The 19836-nt window shown below is 35.9% G+C and overlaps 3 protein-coding genes across 3 annotated transcripts; 1 reads left to right on the forward strand and 2 right to left on the reverse strand.

Annotated features, from left to right (window-relative positions):
- Nucleotides 1-1725: 1725 nt before the first annotated feature.
- LOC121246536 (protein FAR1-RELATED SEQUENCE 5-like) lies at nt 1726-2427 on the reverse strand. Its single transcript, XM_041144711.1, has one exon. It carries the CDS (start codon nt 2425-2427, stop codon nt 1726-1728), a length of 702 nt encoding a protein of 233 aa, XP_041000645.1.
- A 3590-nt stretch (nt 2428-6017) lies between these two features.
- Nucleotides 6018-12574, forward strand: LOC121246089 (GTPase ERA-like, chloroplastic). The gene is made up of 9 exons (XM_041144085.1): nt 6018-6466; nt 7411-7556; nt 8993-9133; nt 9205-9318; nt 9453-9578; nt 11196-11294; nt 11467-11568; nt 12047-12127; nt 12291-12574. Exons 1-9 carry the CDS (start codon nt 6094-6096, stop codon nt 12375-12377), a joined length of 1269 nt encoding a protein of 422 aa, XP_041000019.1. The 5' UTR covers nt 6018-6093; the 3' UTR covers nt 12378-12574.
- A 1608-nt stretch (nt 12575-14182) lies between these two features.
- On the reverse strand, nt 14183-19607 carry LOC121246090 (lipid phosphate phosphatase epsilon 1, chloroplastic). Its single transcript, XM_041144086.1, has 4 exons — nt 19066-19607; nt 16807-17032; nt 15975-16048; nt 14183-14779 (listed from the first exon to the last, which is right to left on the reverse strand). Exons 1-4 carry the CDS (start codon nt 19399-19401, stop codon nt 14549-14551), a joined length of 867 nt encoding a protein of 288 aa, XP_041000020.1. The 5' UTR covers nt 19402-19607; the 3' UTR covers nt 14183-14548.
- Between the last annotated feature and the right edge of the window lie 229 nt (nt 19608-19836).

The raw sequence follows: 19836 nt of genomic DNA on the forward strand, positions 1-19836 counted from the left end.
AAGTAGGCATAATAGATCTATAAAGTCTTGCTACAAGAAGCTGCTTGGATGCATTCCATCTGCCGTCTCCGGCTGCGTTCCATCTACCATTTCCGGCTGCGTTCCATCCATTTCTAATTGCATCTGTGAACATAATAGCAGCCAAAGTAAGACCCATATAAAATTAAACGAGTTTAACCAATAAAATGAATTCAAGTGGTAATTGTACGCTTTCTTGTGTCCCTATCACTGGAGTTTGTTGTCCACTTTCTTGATCCACCATTATGGGAGTTTGTACATTTTCTTGCATCCTCATTCCCGATATCCCGAGTTGGTTTCCACTGCGTTCCAATAGTTCAGTATCCAATCTACGCCTCTGACAACATAAAAAATAATTAGAGTTCACAAGTGAAAATAATAGCATATTATCAAATACTTAAAGATGATCATCAGGTAACTATGCTCTCACCAGTCTGTTTTTTCCCTTATCTTTTTTCTTATTCGCAGCCTTAGTTTTAATTTTCTTCAATTGTTCCTCCATTGTCGGCATCCTCCTCTTACACGGGGGTCTTCCCTTGCCTCTAACAACATGGGGACTTAGCACTTTTTTGGAACTTCCTTTTGTGGCTGCATTCACGGTACTTCCTCCAACATTGGAATCTATGTCCTTGGGGTTCGAAGTGCGCCATACCTCATTCATCGCATATAATTTCGAAATCATTTCCTGAGTATGCCCATCACACGAAACTGCATTTGTTACTACCTCATTGAAAGTTTTCAACATACATTTATACCTAACAGCTTCGGGTCTCTGATCAGCAACGTCGTAACTCCTCGAAATAAATGTATACTTACGTTTTATGTCTTTTCTCCACCGGTCTAATATGTACTTTTCCGGTAACTCACGAACTTTCTTAGCTGAAAAGATGGCAAAAATATGTCTACATAGTATCCCTTGCATCTCAAACAACCCACAAACACACTTCGCCTCACACTTGGTCTCATTAAAGTAAAGAGTATATGTAACCTCCTTGATGAAATCTTCAGTCTTAACTTGATCATCGACCAAGTAAGTTGCGATTACTCCATCCATTTTCTCGAAACGACAATGACAATATATCATTCCCATTATCTCTTGTTGAACCTTCCTAAATTTTGAATTTGTGTATACATCTTGAAACTTCTTCTCAAGAGCCAAGTGTGATATGCAAGGAATGGTGAAATTAAATGAATTGAAGTCAGCTTAGTTTTCATTCTCAATTTTTTTCTTCAATGCATTGTTGAACTAATCAACAAACTCTTTAAGGTTTGTCCTGGCATGCACGTAACTATCGAAGAAAGCATTCATACTCTCACTGCGTTGAGTTGTACTCATTCCAGCCCAAAACGAGTTCTTTAAATATACCGGCACCCAAAACTCTCTTTCTGCATATAAGCTTTGCAACCATGCATTTTCATGTAAATTGAAAGTATCCTTGAGACTGTTCTAAGAATTCTCAAACTCCTCGTAAGAGAGTCATAGACACAAGATAGCAATTTATTTTTCAGGCCACATTTGTATTGAGCATGGGAACCAAGCTTCTCAGGCACCTTTCACAATATGTGCCATAAGCAATATCTATGCCGCGTGTTGGGAAAGAAAATAGCTATCGCATTTTTCATTCCGCGATCTTGATCTGTAATGATAGTATTCGGCGCTTTTCCATCCATGCAATCAAGCCAAGTTTTAAACAACTAAACAAACGATTATGTATCCTCACTTGAAATAAGGCCTGCACTCAAAAGAATTGACTGTTCATGATGGTTTACACCCATAAAAGGTGCAAATGGCATTCCATACCTATTTGTCAGGTATGTGGTATCGAATGTTACCACATCTCCAAAGTAGTTGTAGGCCTCTTTACTACGGGCATTCGCCCAAAACACACTTTTCAGTATATCATTATCGTCCAATTCCATGAGGCTGAAAAAGCCATCATTCTTGTATTGCATCCTTCTAAAATACTCAAACAGCGCTTGAGCACCACCTTTACCAAGGCGCAGGTGTCGTGCCTTGTCAATATAGTTACGACAATCTTTTTCTCCAAATGGTACGTTCTCAAACCCACCCGCCTCAGTCACAAGAGCATGAAAACTTTTATTCATCTGTATGCCAGCCTCATCATTAGTATCCAACACCCTCCTAACAGACTCATTAACTTCTCTGTTGCATCTGAAAAATTTAGATTTTCTTGAACTAAGCCCATGATTGTGTGTGTTAAATATGGATGTGACACACAGCTTCCCATCCTTTAACATGACATTCATCCTTGCCTTGCAGTCTGTCTTACTTGTTGGCCGAGGCTTGGGGACGTTTGACGCTCTATTTCGTGCCTTGCCACCCCGAGCACATCCCACAGTGACATATTTCACAGTCCCATCTTTCTTCCTTTTACTCCTTTGTGTCATTATGTCAAAAACCACATTGTTTTCCGTAATGCTTATAGTAGTTCATCAACTCATTCTCCGACTCAAAGGTTATCCCTGACTTTGGCTCCTTAGTGGTATCACCCCCATCAGTGCTAGCCTCTTTCGTATCAACCGTATTACCCAAAGAGGCAGTAGATTGCACTTCAACTTCTATTGAGTCTAATGTGGCCTCACTAATTTCTTCAACAAAGTTACTTTGCTGCACTTTATTTTCCTGTAAATTAGGAGAAAAAAATGTGGCATGAAAAAATATATGTTCTGGATAATGTAAAAGACACTGCATGTGGAGAATAAAAAACATCATCTCACTACCACATGGATATGAGTTGGTAGAAGTTGGAGGAACAAATGCTGGTAAAGCGGAACAAGAGCTAGTAGTGACGCTAGCGCTGGTCTGTACACTAGAACTCGCAGCTACAGTAGAGCTAACACTACTTGCAGAACTAGACATGGGAGCGAAAGTAGAGATCCATGGATGTTGCTACAATTTTCCAAGAAAAATGTAAACATAAATGGTTAGACCAAATCTTCAAGTACAACATTAACTACAAAGGCATACTCTAAAAAATGATCACCTGGTTGTTCCATGGATATGAGTACGCAGTAGGAGGAGGTCTCATCATTGGTATGGCGGAACTATACAAGGCAGCAGTACTTGACGCGGCACCGGAACTACTCAAGGCAACATTACTTGACGTGGCAGCTTGGCTACTCAAGCCAGCAATACTTGACGTGGCAACAGAGGTAGAGTTCCATGTGTGTTACTGCAATTTGCCAAAAAATATTTAAACATAAATAATTAGACGAAATATTCAAGTTCGGAAAATTAAAGCACACTAACTACAATAAATATTCCAAGAAATGATCACCTGGTTACTCCATGGATATGGGTAGGCATTTAGAGGAAGTCTCATCATTGGTATGGCGGAACTATACAAGCTAGCAGTACTATTTAGGGCAGTAGTACTTGACGTGGTAGCGGCAGTAAAGCTCCATGGGTGTTGCTGCAGTTCTCCAACAAAAATTAAAAATAAATAATTAAACCAAATATTCAAGTTCATAAAATAAAACACATGAACTACTTTACCATCCAACGATCACCTGGTTGCTCCATAGACATGGGCTGGCACTTGGAGGAGGCACAAAAGGTGGTAACCACGTATAAGACACTGGATCGTAGTAACTTGGCATGTAATTTGAAAAAGTTGGATAAAGTGGTCTTGATATGTTGTCCTAATATATTGCAACATAATGTAATCAACCCAAGTGGACAAGGACTACACATAAAATAAACACACACTAACTGTTGAAAGATGTTTACAATACCTGGATTGATGGATTGGTAATAGGAACTGTTATGCGAGATGCACCTTCTTTCTCTTTCTCCATCTATCTTAACAATGAAATCAAGATGCACGCACCTATAATATTATATTGAAGTGACTTTCAATGTGACAATTTTTTTTTTCTATTATGCATATATGGCAACCAAGATATCCATTTAGGACTTAGCTTAGCATCATAATTTAAGTCAATCTTTACAAATATATAAGTAAAATGAAAAATCTTTACATAAATACTTGAATAAGAAAAAATAATTTAGTTGGGCACTTATATATATTCACGGTACCTTTTACTATATTTTTCACTCAGCATATTTTCACACAAACTGAATGCAAATCTTTACAATCAAGATGGGCACCTTTTCAAATTGAATGTAAATGCTCATCTTGAACAAAAATTTCCCTTTCAGATGCAATATGCAGGACAATGCTAACCATATCCTATTAAAACTTAACAATAAGAAAAAATAGACAAAAAAACTAGAAAGATCTAAATAAAATAAGTTTCTTTTTATCATTTTTTTCAAACAACAAATAACTTGATGGAAATGGGTTGCAGTAACTGGATATATATATTACCAGTTTCAAATGGATATGGGTTGCAGCAACTGGGCGTTTTCCCTTTCCAGAGACCGCAGATGGAACGCAGATGTTCACTCACGGCGGAGACTCACGGCAGATGGTCAAGCCTCTGCATTTTCCCCTTCCACAGGAACTGTCGTCGACAGCTTACGAATCCTAGTTTCGAAAATCGTCCGCCCAAAACGTTTCTCACTTTTCTCCCGCTTGTTTATGTTCTCAGCATTTGTTTTGTTTTTGTTTTTTTTAATATGTAATTGCTGACATGGCAAAATGCCACGTCAGTGTCGTCCGCGGGCAGGCACAGCCTTGTGCCTGCCTGTAGCAGTACTCATATATACCCTATAAGGTGGTATTGCAATTTTATACTTTCCAATTTACGTAGAAGGCTTAGGCGCTATGATGTTAATTTGTAGTGCAATTATTTTCCGTCGAGATATGTAACTTATGACATGTGTATAAGAAACTATCAATATAAATGAAATGATTCTACAACTTTAAGTTCCAATACCTTGTTCAAAGGGGCAGCGAGACAGATCTTCTGCAAAATAAAGGATCAATGCATCCACTTGGCTTCAACACAAAAAAAAAAAAAAAACTCTTTTAAAGTCTGAAAAGAAAATGAAAATGATTACATTAAAGTCTAAAATTTTTTAAGTTTTAATTTTTTTTCTTTATTAATATGTGGTATATAGATGATGAGTAAAATAAATCAATTAATTTAGAAGGAATAAAATAAAAAATAAAAATAAGTGTGGTGTGTAGGATGATGAGTAGCAAAACTCCAAAAATTTATATTTGCAAATAGATTTTCTCGTAACGATTGAAAGAAAAATTCTACTTATCATCAATGTTTTAAATTTCGTACCGTACCGGCTAGTACGACCAGTATTTACCATATTGGGATAGTGATCGGTATAGAAAATGTATGTGTTTTGTACTAGGTCAAATATCGACCGAACTGATGCGTTTCGATCAATACCGGCCAATTTTCGGTGTATCGGCCTATTTCGATGTACCGGCTGAATTTTGTTTTTTGTAACTAATGTAAAAATCTTGACTTTTTCATAATTTTCACTTCAATTCTTACATTTAAAAACTATTTTTTTAACTTTTTTAATCTCATTTTCTTGAGCACTGAAAATCAAATCGTTACTTCCATTTTCATGATAAAGTTGAGTAATTATTTTTTTAAATAGTTGGATTGAGAACTTATAAGTATTATTGAGTTTTATAAATGTGTTTTAACTTTTTAAGACTTGCATTGATGTTATTTTGAAATATAATTTATACATATATAACTAATTTATTATATATAGACTATTCCGAAATGGTACCAATATTGAAATATTTCATTCTAATGCCTTAATCAAAACGGTATTCAAAACTTTGCCTATCATTTTTTACATCATACATCAATATGTGATTTATTATTTTTATCATTCTATTTAAACACATATTAATGGGTAAATATGTATATTTAAATATTTAAAAAAATGTATGTTTAAATAGAAAATAAAAATGATAAATTATATGTTGTTGTGTGGGATATAGATGATAAAAGAACTTAAAAAAAAAAAAAAAAATACAGAATACTAAAATGACGTCATTTAGGAGGGTTTATCTTTATCCGGTAGTTTCATAGGTTGTCTAGACTGAGAAGAAAGGAGCGGAAACAGACCGCTCAATTGTACCAACAGAAGAGTAGTGCAGAGCTCCGACAATGGAGCTGGCTCTACACCCATATCCAACGCTTCCCAGAGATAAGCTTTTCCTCCCCTGTTACTCCCATGTCGCTAAATTCCTTACCAGCCCCTCATTATTCAACAATAGCGCTCTTTTCCCTCATTTTACTAGAAACCCAGTTCGGGAAACCCAATTCCAAGCCAGAAACACCTCCAGAAACATCAACAACAACCGGAGCCTTGTCTTGTCCGAGTATTACGCCGAGGAGGAGGCGGATACAACGTCGTATTCGGAGGATGACGAGTCGTCTTTCTTGTCTCTGAGTGAGAAGCCTGACAGGAATATGGCTATGCTCGATGACTATGAGATGGAGGAGCTTGACTATCCCTCCGACCCTAACCATCGCAGCGGTTAGTCTCCTCATTATTTCTGCTTTTCAAGAAATTACGCTGTGTTTAAGTTTGTTTCTTACTCTTTTGTGATTTTGGGTACCGAGAATTATGTTACACTTATTATGACTTCCTTGGAGTGGATGGATTAAGAAATGTAATAGCTTCAAACCATGAACTTTCTATTTGTCTTTATAGTCAGCACGCTACATTCTTTTAAATCATCTTTGTTAGTAATCATCATTTATATGAACTTTTTATTAGTTCTATTACTTTCAATCATCCCTTTGAACGATTAACACTTTGATTCAGGCCGTAGAAAGAAAACAAAAATAGTACTGTTGATAATTGACTCATGAATTAGGCTAGAGTTAAGTGAGCATACCTAGTTTCCGAATGTCGATTCTGGATATGGTCCTTTGGAGACCTGCACATTACCTTTGTTAAGCATTGGAAAAAAACTCATTATGACATTTGCTGTCAAAGAAAAGACGTCTAGGAACTATGTCGTGATCATTATTGATTTTTGCCTGTTTAGGAATAATGGAAGCTAGAAAATATGATGGTTTCTTGAAAGGGAAGTTAGGGTATATAATCAATAATTCCTACACATTTTTTTAATATTTCTGCCTTCTGTATTGTGTCAAATTGTGTCGTATGTTTCCGTCCATGCAATAAAGCATGAACAGACATGGAATTACCCTTGCAATTAGCTAGTTTTATATATTGCCTTAGCTCTTTTTTTATTCGCGAATTATAGGAAATTTACTTGTGGATAAACCTTTAGGTGTTATGAAAATGGATTGAGATGAGATTCCAAAAATGGTGATAAATCATTTCATAGCTGGAGTCCTTTTCCCATCTTGTTACTCATGTTTCATGCTTTGATTTCTGCATATTTTCTTGCAAAGCTTCAGGGTTTATTTCTTCTAGTGTAGTTTTGAATTTTAATGAATCACATGCAGGTTATGTGGCTGTACTTGGCAAGCCAAATGTTGGAAAGAGTACACTTGCAAACCAGATGATAGGCCAAAAACTGTCAATAGTTACAGATAAACCTCAAACAACAAGGCACCGAATTCTTGGTATATGTTCTGGCCCAGAGTTTCAGGTTTGAATTTATTAAATCCAATTCTCTAGTATTTGATTTTAGTTACCTGTTAAAACTTAAAGCAACATAACTTAGGTAGAATGGCTCATATAAAGACTGTCAGGTATCTAGGCTGTCCATTTTGCTAAGAGCAATGCTACACAACCTCCCCAACCTCCACACACCACATTTTTTTAAATTTTTAAATTTTTAAATTTTTTTATTTTTTTTTGTGTTTATTCTTTTTAAACTAATTCAATACTTCTATTCATTATTCATATATTAAATATTTGATAAAATAATAAAATAATAAAAGTTAAAAAAAGTGTAGTGTGTGGAAGTTGTATGAATAGTAAGAGGTTGTGTAGATTTTTTCTTTTGCTAATTGCCTGGCAGTGTTTCTGCCTTGGAATCTGCTTTGCACCAAATTATTCTTCATTCAGTTTCCATCACGATCTAATTGGATAAACCTATGTGTAGGACATATCTAGATGCGACTTTAGAATAATTGAACTCGAACATTTTTTTATTATTTTTTTTATAAGTAAACTCGAACATGTTTTTATATTACTATACAGGGCAAAAGATGCATTAGGTAAAATAAACAAAGATTGGTTATTGTAATATTAATTTGGGCCCCGAATGATCAAATCCTGGCTCTGCCACTGACAGTTACATTCATGCAAATGTCCTTAGAGACTTCTAAAGCTAATACAGGTTTAGTAGCATTGGGTAAGCAGTTAGAGATCCTAACATGTCTTGGTGATTTTTATTGGCTTGCCTTTCATTTATGTTAGGAGATTATGTTGTACTGACCGTAAGAATAGAGAATGCATAGAAAGTTGGAGCAGTATTTTTTTTTTTTTTTGATAATTAATAAGAGATTTTATTACTAAGAATAGGCATAACCCAAGTACACAAGAAGTATACAAGAGGAAAACCTACATACACTCTAGAAACTGAAAATGACTAAAGCAAATCAAGAAGATTATCTCCATTCAATACAAGAGCCTTAGCCCAAAAACTCAAGGTATTAAAGAAAAACACCCTAAGTTCTCCCATCAAGCGTTCTCTGTCTTCAAAGCACCTCCCATTCCTCTCTAACCATAAGCACCACATCAAGCATGGAGGAATCATCTTCCAAATGGCAGCAATAAGCAGTGAATTAGAATATAGAATGTCCAGAATATCCGTTAGGCTGTGTAAAACTCAGATCTGTAGAACGCTGTTTAGTGATAAAGGAATTTTGATATATCATTTGCCAGAATATTGTATCTAAGATTTTTTTTTTCACAAATGTTGACAAATCTATTATATTGCATCTAATTAACTAATATATATAATCATGAGTGCTCTAGATCCCTATAAAAAGAGTGATGTGTTGATAACTTCCAGATCCTTTTGGGTATGCATTTGTTTCTGGCTCTCATACATCTAACCTATGGGTTTGCTTGCAGATGATTCTGTATGACACACCTGGTGTTATTGAGAAGAAAATGCACAAGTTGGACTCTATGATGATGAAGAATGTTCGAAGCGCTGCTATCAACGCTGACTGTGTACTTGTTCTTGTTGATGCATGTAAAGTGCCCCAAAAAGTATGCTTCCTTGTTGTATAATATTTTCCTGAAATATGTGTTCCTTCCTTAATTCAGTTTCATGTTTCTAGATTGATGAAGTGTTGGGAGAAGGTGTGGGAGACCTCAAAGATAAGCCACCCACTTTGCTGGTTTTGAATAAGAAAGACCTGATCAAACCAGGTGAAATTTCAAAGAAGCTGGAGGTCAGAACTTGTTGGTTGATATATATATATATATATATATATATATATATATATATATTTTGGCGAGTTTAAATGCGTTATTATTTAAGAATCCATAATTCTTTATCCTAGCTTAAATTCCATGCTGCTTGCAGTGGTATGAGAAATTTACAGATGTAGATGAGGTTATACCGGTGAGTGCAAAATATGGTCATGGAGTGGAAGATATCAAGGAGTGGGTGCTATCAAAACTTCCAGTTGCGCCACCTTATTATCCAAAGGCATGTAGAAATATCTTTTAAGAATGTACAATTATGAGCTTTGATGATATGCTATTGTCTTATCTTGCTTTTGATATAATATTATAGCCTAAAACTAAAAGTTCGGGATGAAGTAGAAAAAATAATTAATCACAGCTCATCTTGATGCAACGCTTGTGTGTTAAAACTTGTAAGGAAATGTTGATTTGTAGAATGTAAATTGATTAAAAAAAGGATTTTACCTTGATCCTACCATTCATGCCAAAATTGGGTGTGAACCATTTATCACAAAATGGATTTTACCTTGATCCTACTATCCGTGGGTAGCCCAAGTGGTAAGGCTGAACTTGTGTGCATGAGCCCTATGTCACAGATTCGATTCCCCCGGGGATCAAACTGCGATTAAAGTGGGAGGTCATAGCAGTGGGTTGTTGTGCTAGTCTCCTCAGGGGTTTAGGCTCCATGGGTGAGTCCTAAGGGCTCTGCCGTTGGGTGGTTCCCCCGTCATCAAAATAGAAAAATTAAACATTTGACTGAAATTATTAGTGTGATGGAACTTAATTTGTTTCATCTAAGCTGTAGGTAAAAGTGTCAGGAAAGTATCAGTAAAAACCTGTGTATGTGTACCTGTGGTGGGCTTAGGGTTAGGAGAGTTCTAGATTTAGGAATTATGATCTAGAATTTTAGGAAAATGGTTTAAGGCTCAAGGATTGACCAGGGCTTTGAAATGATGCAGGATACAGGATACAGGAAAAGCATTGTTTCTTTAAGCAAACAGGATGCTGGAAAATTCTTGACACTAGCTATATTATAAGGCTGGTTTGATAAATTATTCAGTGACGACTTGGTAGAGAAAGTATGTGGGCTTTTAGGGTTTTGATATGAAAGGAGAAGGCCTAATTGAGGTTGTAAAAAGGATTGGTGATGAGTTAAGATTTCATTTGGTGAGCTGTGGAGAATTTGTACTCTGATGAAATCAGGCGGTTTGGGGCTTATAAACCTGCTTTAGTTTAATTGAGCATTATATGATAAATGGTTCTGACATTATGTTATAGAGAGGGAGACATTGTGGAGATAGGGAATAGATACCAAGTAGGCTAGTTCAAGGGGAGGTTGGTGGTCTAAGGAGTTAATGGAGCCATATTGCTGTAGAGTGTGGAAATTTATAGGAACGGATGGGATACTTATTCCAAATATGTTAGATTTGTGATTGGCGATGGAAATCAAGTTAGCTTTTGGCACGATGTGTGGTGTGGGGAGCAACCTTTGAAGATGTCATATCTGGAATTAGTATTCAACATCGGTGGCAGTTCATATGCAGCTCCAAAATGGAAGAATGTAGTGGAAATGATTTTTACAAAACCTGTACAAGACTGGGAGGTGGATTTGAGTTGGCATGACAATTGGTTGTGAGATGGGAATCTTTGGGCATATTGCACCAAGTAAAATTGTGTCCCGAAGATTTCTACATTTTGAGATGGTTCCACTTAGTTGCTGAACAATTCATTCTTTTCTAAGCTTCTAATTGTCAACTTGTTTTTCTATAAACCAGATTCTGCAATTATTCAAGCCTCTTAGATCGTGAAGTCAATCTTTTCTTGTATATTACCACTTACTTTGTTGGTTATGAATGATCAGGATATAGTTAGTGAGCATCCAGAAAGATTCTTTGTTGCTGAAATTGTAAGAGAGAAGATCTTTATGCAATACCGTGACGAAGTTCCCTATGCATGTCAGGTATATGATCGAAAACATAGTGTACATTCCAAAAAATGAATTGGTTTAAGTTCTCTCTCTCTCTCTCTCTCTCTCACACACACACACACACACACGCACGCACGCGCACACACACACACATGTACAGCTATGTCCAGATTTTTTGTGGTGCTTTTAATTTTGAATCTTCCAGGTGAATGTGGTGAGCTATAAAACAAGGCCAACTGCAAAAGATTTTATACAAGTAGAAATTGTTGTTGAAAAGAATACACAGAAGATCATCGTCATTGGAAAAGTGAGTATGTTAATTAATTAACGAATTTACTGGATGATTCCTTTTTTTTTTTTCCATGTGGCCCTTGCTAGTATAGCAAGTAGAGCGGCCAAAAAGTAAGGGTGGTGAGGAGGATAGCAATGGGAGCATTAGCATTGAGAAGGAAAATAACATGTTATGTTTTTTCGTATCTTCCATCAACGTTGACACTTCAAAGATTTGTTTTTCCTTTGTTACATGATGAATGGGGTTCTGCCATATTTGTTGTCTGTTTGGGAGAATTTTCTTTTAATGTCAACGAGTTTTTGAAATGTTGGAACTACACAGCTCACTGCAGAGACAGAAGCATCAAAGAGAGTGGTGATATATTTCTTAAGCTTGAGACATTGGTTTTGTTTTTTTCTCAGATGAATTTATAAATGTTTGAACTACTGGATGTACAGATGTTAATGCAGTGCACTTGATATGGTCATCTGATTTTGTATCTCAATCACTACAGGACGGGAAGGCACTGAAACTACTCGCAACAGCTGCTCGGCTTGACATTGAAGATTTCTTACAGAAGAAAGTCTATCTTGAGGTGCATCCACCATAAATGTTATTTTTTAAATTTATGCTATTAATTCTCAACTGGGGTTTATGTATCTTATGCCATTCTGGGAACTTGTGCGCATCATTATTTTTTAAACAACTTTGATGGTTGTTTCTGTTAGGAAACTATTCATGTTAAGGCGTCTGTACAGGTTGAAGTGAAAGTGAAGGAGAATTGGCGGCAAGATGAAGGGCTGTTGAAATACTACGGATATGGAGGGAAAATTCGAGCACTATGAGTTCATGAGATACCATGGCCTTATCCCATATCCACCAAACAATGTAAGTAAAGATGGTTGAAATCATTGAAAAACGAATGTGCGATGATGATACAAGCCCTTTTTATGTATTATAGGTAGAGTGGGATGTTGTAATCTTCATTTTTGTAGAGATTAGCGTTACTCTTTGGCAATCATAATATGTTGTAATTCCTTTATTTACTCGAGGCCAAAAATTCTGGACCATGTGGGCAATGTCATTTATTGGTAATTGTGAACAGTTGCGTTAGTCTGCGACTCTGGGTTTTCGTAGGGTTCATGGACCGGTCATGCCGAGTGACCTGGATGCCATTGAAGGCATTTTTGTTCGTCTGTATGTTTCGGAGTCCTCGGGTGCATGTATGGTTGGTCTTTTAGTCAGTGAACAGCCCATACGTCCCATGTCACATGACAAGGAGAGGGAGATTCAATGTTTACTAATTAATTTTTGGAAAATGTTGTTTATCATCTTTAATTTTGTCATCTCTGCTCATATTTTTTGATGTGAAGCTTCTTTGTTATTTAAATGGTTGATATATGAAGTAGTTTAAAAGAGTTATGTTAGTTCTGGGTAAAATACTACTTATCATGGGACCAATTCTATTCTTTATGCTTTACTATATCTGTTGTGGCAAGTTAGTTGGAATTTGATTGAATCCAAATAATTGTCGGGAAATATATATATTTTTTCATAGCTTTTTTTTAATTATATACTGAGTTTGATTTTTGCCTCTTTCTTCCTTCCAAAATATGCTTGAACACGAGAGTTGAAAATGAAAGCTACCTTTATTTCATTTATAGTATAATGTTATTTTAGTAAAACTTCGAAAATTATTTTTTTGAAAAGTAATCCAAATATATGCAGCTCTCATATTCTTAAAAGCTACGACCATTCTAATCTGACCTTGAATCATCCAAAACGAAACATGTTCTGTTCTCGAAGGGATCTTCAAAAGAGGTCTTAGATCGGTGGGATTATGTGAAGGGTATTAGATGCTGCTCAATGTCATTGGTTTAACCATGTTTTTGGTCCAGGAGTTTGTAGCTTGTAGTTCTTTGAGTAATTTTATATACAACAGTGAAGTGCGTAAACGCCGCGTAATTACTTTGAAAAAAAGTAAGATCTATTATTAAAAAGTTAATTTTTTTTATATAGATCCCATGTTTTATTAACTTTTTTTAAAACGATTACGCAGCAGTTGCACAATTCATGATTGTAAATATCTTTTCTCTTTCAATAATAGGTTAATAAGAAAGATCAGTGTTTGAACATTGTTATCTTTTAATTTCTTTCTGCTAACTTCTTATTCTCTTGTACATCGCTCATGTGCAGGTCGTTCTGTTGTCATTGAATCAATTGCTTTTCTTATGAATTGTGCCTTATTTTGGCGTTTTTAACATCCTCCTCCTATGCCCTCGAGGGGTTTCCCCCACCATAACTATAAGGGCTTTTTACTCCACAAAGTTAACACTCAGGTTCCATTTCTAAGTAAAAATAACTGACTATTTTCCTGAGATCCAGCAACCTGAGGGTAATGGATTTGGTTACCATGGAATCACTGGAAAAGATGGGCAGTTTTTTTTTTTGATAAGTAAGAAGTTTTATTAATCCACGTAAAAAGACAATGCCCAAGTACACAGGAAGTATATAAGAAAAAACCTAGTTACAAACTACACGCTACGGAAAGTAGCATAAAAGTCATTAAAAGTAAAAGATGGGGGAGTTGGGGCAGCCACAACTTGGATTACAGAGTGCTTTTGTAATTAAAGTTAACAAATTATATAACTGACATCCAAAACAATTGATCTGCTCATACATTTATATAATGTCTAATTCATTGAAATTACAAGAAAAGGAAAATACCATTCACAGCAGCCTAATCTCAAGTTCTCTTAACCACGAATGAGACAACTAACCTGCTGTACAATCTGAAGATTTATGAAAAGTGTGGCTTCGCAGCTCAGAGTTATTACTCCTGCTGCTACTATCTGATTTGTAACATAAAAGGCAAAGGCCTTTATTGTATGATGTGCAACATTTGTTTGAGCTTGCATCGTTCATCCTGAAACCGAAATAATGAACTGCGTATACAAGAAACCCCAGGGTAAAATAATGCATCTTGGTTTCAAGTAATATTTTTTTTTTTTTTTAATTAGAGAATTTCATCCCGAAACCAATTACGAACTACATGTACAAGAAAACCTAGGCAAAACCCAACAGCTACCAGAACAACAACTATTCGAACCCATAAACTGGAATCAAATGCTTGTAGGACAAAAGCATCCCAAAACCATAACCACAAAATACAGAAGATGGATCCCAAGACAGCACCCACAACAACTTGGCTAACTGTGTGGAATTGTTGCGAGACCCGCAGCCATGTCTGCAAACAACAATGACACAGAAATAAGCATAGTTTTCACATCCAATATCAAGTACATAGACTTACTAAATTCAATCACTGATTCTGGGTCAGAAGAAAAATGTCATATACCAAACCATGAAACTTGCAATAGGAAGGTCTTTTATGCTACAGATCCTTCACTTCTTTAAGTTTACAATTTTATCGACTACAAGGTAGTAGCAACAATTTCTTCCTTTTCTCTCTTCTTCCCCTTCAATCCTTCCTGGATCCACAAGTGCTCGGCAGAAATTTTGTTTCCAATAATTTTATGCCAATCAATACTTATAACAATATTTACTTGCTCAATTACTCACTTATGATAAGTCACGATGCAAATTTATTCTAAATTCTAATCCATGACTTACGGCTGGAAAACAAAAGAAATCCTCTTTTCAAAAACATAATTATTCATTAGTCTATGAATCAAAGGTACTAGTTTTCTTCATACCATATATTGATGTGATAATCATGTGAAAAGTTGTTGCCCTCCTACTTTCTGCCCCAAAATTTCTCTACATGCATTTATATAATATGTTCCAGACAGAAATTAATTAAAATGCTCTATTTTTTTCAATTGAACGCCTGAAGCATTATAGACTTTGAGAGATTCTGACCAAGAAAAGATAAAGCGCTCAAGAGTTAATTTGGAAAGAATAAACCTACTAGCACATGGCACACAAATGAATATAGCACCAATCATCATGAAAGTGTAGGGAATAAGTTGTAGACAACACTTACCAATAAGTTACAGGCTACTAGAACATTATATACAATATGCGGCGATACACAATAGCGTTTTATTCTTTTTTTTTATAAGTACAATACCGTTTTATTCTTCCTTCCATTCTTTCTTCTTTACAGCCCATAGTCACAAAATTTCGGGAAATAAAGCTGATCTGATTTATAGTTCCAAATTTTGGGGAATTATGAGGATCAGTATGGAATTAACCAGAGAATCTTTGCTAGGATAACTGTACTTATGATCATTACTATGCTGGCCTCTAATTTCTGCATTTTTCAGTAGATTAAACAAAAGAGTGGAAAGAAATGTACCAGATTAGCATTGGACCTATTATTAATTTTCTGGAATATCAAGATTCACCTATGAAAGCTAAGCTAAACACATGTATTATATGCTGCACTTGACTCATAAGATCCACACAGGGATACTTACAAGATATGAACCAAAAGCCAAGACAAGAATGCTGATGATTACTGTAAAGTCATTTATCCCAAGCCATTCCACAACTGCAACAGAATGCAGAAAAACAACGATTAAATATCAACAATAGAGCCAACACATTGATATTTTGGTAATAAAAACAAGGAAGCTATACATTTATCAATTCAAAGCACAAGGTAACCACTTCTCTCTCTCTCTCTCTTTAAATGCACATGCAAGAATCAGAAACAAGAAATTGAGATTTTAAATCTCTAAATTGCGTTTAAGCATTTCAAATAAACAAAACAATTTTAATTTCTTCTGAATACTAGTTGATGGAACAGCTTAAAAAATGGGGTCATGCAGATGATAGAGCATCACCAGAAATGATGGTTAAAGAGCAAGAGAGAGAACACAAAAAAAACAAAAAACAAAAAGAAAGAACATTAATTCGGGGAATGCACAGATGTTGGATTCTTCCACAGGCAACTTGATAGTTACTATAACAACCCATCAAGAAAAACCATGAACCTATTATGTAGTTCACATTTCAAAGTCTTACGTGGAGAAAATAAGAGGATATTCTACACAGTATGTTAGCCTGCCAGCAGTAGAATGGGTTGATAATATTAGTCTTTGCAATTTAAGGAGGATGCAGCATACATTTTAGAAAGCACTGCAAGCCCTCATGCATTATAAAATCAGATCAAAGATTTTCCAAGCATTTATCAATACAAAACAATGTTCATGAGGATATATAATAACTTAAAAATGTGATTTCCATTTGTAAAGAGATTTCCATTCATAAGAGATGATGAGGTAAATAGAGAATGGGAGAAATTACTTGACAGAATAGAAAACCCAACAGTGAAGAAGATGGATTGTGCATGTGAAGATGGCATCCCAGGGTCAGATCTCAATGTAGAAACAGGCCGCTCTTGGTTTAAAATCCGCTTGAGTACCAATGAAAACGCAGAATTTACAACCGACCCCATAGTAGCCCACAAAGCTTCTGAATCATGCCTCAAAAGAATGACACCACCAAAAAGAGCAGCTACAAGCCACTTGCTCTGTAAACAACAGAACCTAAGATATTAAGTCGGGTAAAAGAAAAATTGCTCTTTCTCACCTACTTCACCTTAAAAGTTATAAGACTGAAAAGCATAGAATCTGTAGAAGTATATTACTCATACATTCCTGGATTTCTGGAAAACTAAGTTTAATCTCTTTTTTCAGCTAAATCCCATGCTATTAAAAAGGATTTTTAAAGGAGTTTCCTTTTATCAATTTTATTCTTAATCATGTAGAGACAACGACATGGAACAATGGAGTGAGATAAAGTCATCAATGAGCACAAATTTCACACTACAGAAAAGTCCAAAAGGAATAAAAAGAATGCTAGATGAGATTAAAGATATGAGAGGTTAACAATATCCAGAAAATATCATGTGAAGAAGATTTCTGTAACAGAATCCATCGCCTTTATGCGATAAAAAATTTGTTTAGCATCCAACTATCTAAGTATTCCACATACTTAAACCAGGTGCTAGTAAGAAGGGTGCTTAAAGGAGCCCAAAACGAAATAACAATTCCTAAGGGATGGTAAATAATTCACAAATGCCTATAAGGGTGCACATTCTCAGGAATTATCCTTCAACTACACATAGTATCTTTTAATTACCCACAAAATCAAGCAAGACTACTTGCTAACTGCTGTCAAGCTGCAAATTACAAGAATATTTTGCAGCAGATGTAAGAACTGTGACCTCCAAGATGTATAGCTATTAACCTTCTTGTCTGAGACGAATCCTGTGTAATTTTGGCTGCAAATAGCATGAGATCTTCTTTGGAACCACCTATTAATAATGTATAAGAAGTTCGTAGAGCTTTTCCGTATCACTCAGAATCAGGATGCTTCAGTGGCAGAAATTTTGGATTGTTCGAGTGGTTCCCCTCAATGGAAGGTACATTTTTCTAGAGCAGCAAATGATTGGGAAATGGAAGCAATTTCTGATCTTTTCAGTTTGCTGTATGATACAAGTATTGGCCAGACTGAGACGGACAAGATGGTCTGGACTCACACTGGAAACAATAAGTTTTCAGCCAGCTCTATGTACAAGCTGCTGACTAGTCTGAGTGTGGTACACTCTTTTCCTTGGAAGTTTATTTGGAGGAGTAAAGTGCCTTCTAAGGTTGCTTTCTTTGGTTGGGCAGCTTCTCTAGGGAAAATTCTGACCTTGGACAATCTTAGGAAGCATAGATTAAAAGTTATGGATTGGTGCCACGTGTAACAAATGTGGTGAGTCGGTGGATCATTTGTTGCTTCATTGTGAGATGGCAAGAGTATTATGGTACGAGATTTTTAATAGGATTGGAGTGGCGTGGATGATGCCTAGGAGGGTGGTGGAACTTTCAAATTGCCACCGTCTTGAACATGATCCCTTAAATGTGGTGCATTTGGCTCGAGCGGAATGGCTGGTGTTTTGAAGATAAGGAACGCTCAATGGATGAATTTGGATGGTTTTTCTTTAACACCTTATTTCTTTGGGCTTCGGCCACTGTATTTAATGGAACGAGTGTCCATGATTTCCTTGTTTCTTTTTCTAGTTCCTGACTTGTAGCTAGGTTTCTGCATTTGTATACTTCATGTATACTTGGGCTATGCCTTTTTACTTGTCCTCAATAAGACTTTTCTTACCTATAGGAAAAAGAGTAATATGGTGTCATGATCACCAAGAATTCTGCAAACTGAATCATAATAGACACTAGGAAGTAGGAAATTCTCTCCCTTGCATTTAGCTCCAACCATACCCAATATATTTCTCGAGTCTAGCTATCTCAGGCCAAAAATAACACAGAATACGCATATTCATTTGCAGAATAGTGTTAATTGAACTAAAGCTAAAAGTGAAAGTAGAGACCTTTTAAGCTTCAAAGGGCCAACAAAATTCAAGAACATTTTTTTTTCATTCAATTATCAGAAAATATTTCCACCAAATCAATAGAAATCAGAACTCTTATCATTGACACAACACAGAAACACAATAACAACAACAACATTAAAAAGAAAACGCCATGACTAAGATGGTATAGAAACACCCACCATTCGATTAAGAGTAGGTTCCAGCCCATCAGCCATAAACTCCCGAGGAAACCTAGACGACCCATCTACTATAGTTTCCTGAGAAAGCACGCTAATACCTTCATCATGGTCACCACCTTTGAAAGCAGAAACTTTAATCAATTCAGTCATGGGGTTCGTACCCTTGAATCTATTTCTATCACAAAAACGTTTGCTCGAGACAAACCCACCAAAGGAACCCGATTTTGACACAGATAAACCGACGGCGAATGCAGAATTTATAGACTTGAGCTTAGTACGAAAACTGGGAAGATCTTGGAAGGGTGGGCGGTACAAAACATTGGCGGTTGATGACATTGCTCTACAGTGGGAAAAGGTGGACTGAGGAAGAGAACTCGGCGGAGGCAAAGAGAGGATGGAACAAGTAAACGGCCATTTAAGAAGACGGTTGTGTTAGTAACGTGTGGGGGCAAATGGCTGTTAGGGTGATTGGTTGAGAAGATTCCAAACAGGCATCTGAGTCGACTCCGATTTTGGGTTCTTCAATACCTGGCCATGATCCAAACCTGAAAAAAAATACATGTCTTTTTTTTTCCTTTCTTTTTTCTTTTTTCTGGTCCTTGGGGCTCCATATGGCATATTTGTGTAAATTTATATAATTTCTTTATTTTTATTTTTTATTTTTTCTTATAAAAAAAGTATTATCTTTTATAACATTATTTGGATTTTATGATGAGAACATTTTAAGTAGATTTTTGGGTAATTTTATTTTGCATCCCCAAGTTATTATAC

This window comes from Juglans microcarpa x Juglans regia, chromosome 1S, assembly GCF_004785595.1.
Source record: "Juglans microcarpa x Juglans regia isolate MS1-56 chromosome 1S, Jm3101_v1.0, whole genome shotgun sequence".
Lineage (NCBI taxonomy): Eukaryota > Viridiplantae > Streptophyta > Magnoliopsida > Fagales > Juglandaceae > Juglans > Juglans microcarpa x Juglans regia.

Coding starts and splice junctions, on each gene's coding strand:
- LOC121246090 (XM_041144086.1), bottom strand. CDS start 19,401: ATGTCATCAACCGCCAATGTTTTGTACCGCCCACCCTTCCAAGATCTT. Junction 17,033..19,065: donor AACCTACTCTTAATCGAATG/GTGGGTGTTTCT, acceptor TGTTGTTTACAG/AGCAAGTGGCTTGTAGCTGC. Junction 16,049..16,806: donor TGGGTTTTCTATTCTGTCAA/GTAATTTCTCCC, acceptor ATTCTGTTGCAG/TTGTGGAATGGCTTGGGATA.
- LOC121246089 (XM_041144085.1), top strand. CDS start 6,094: ATGGAGCTGGCTCTACACCCATATCCAACGCTTCCCAGAGATAAGCTT. Junction 7,557..8,992: donor GTTCTGGCCCAGAGTTTCAG/GTTTGAATTTAT, acceptor GTTTGCTTGCAG/ATGATTCTGTATGACACACC. Junction 11,569..12,046: donor AGATCATCGTCATTGGAAAA/GTGAGTATGTTA, acceptor CAATCACTACAG/GACGGGAAGGCACTGAAACT.
- LOC121246536 (XM_041144711.1), bottom strand. CDS start 2,427: ATGACACAAAGGAGTAAAAGGAAGAAAGATGGGACTGTGAAATATGTC.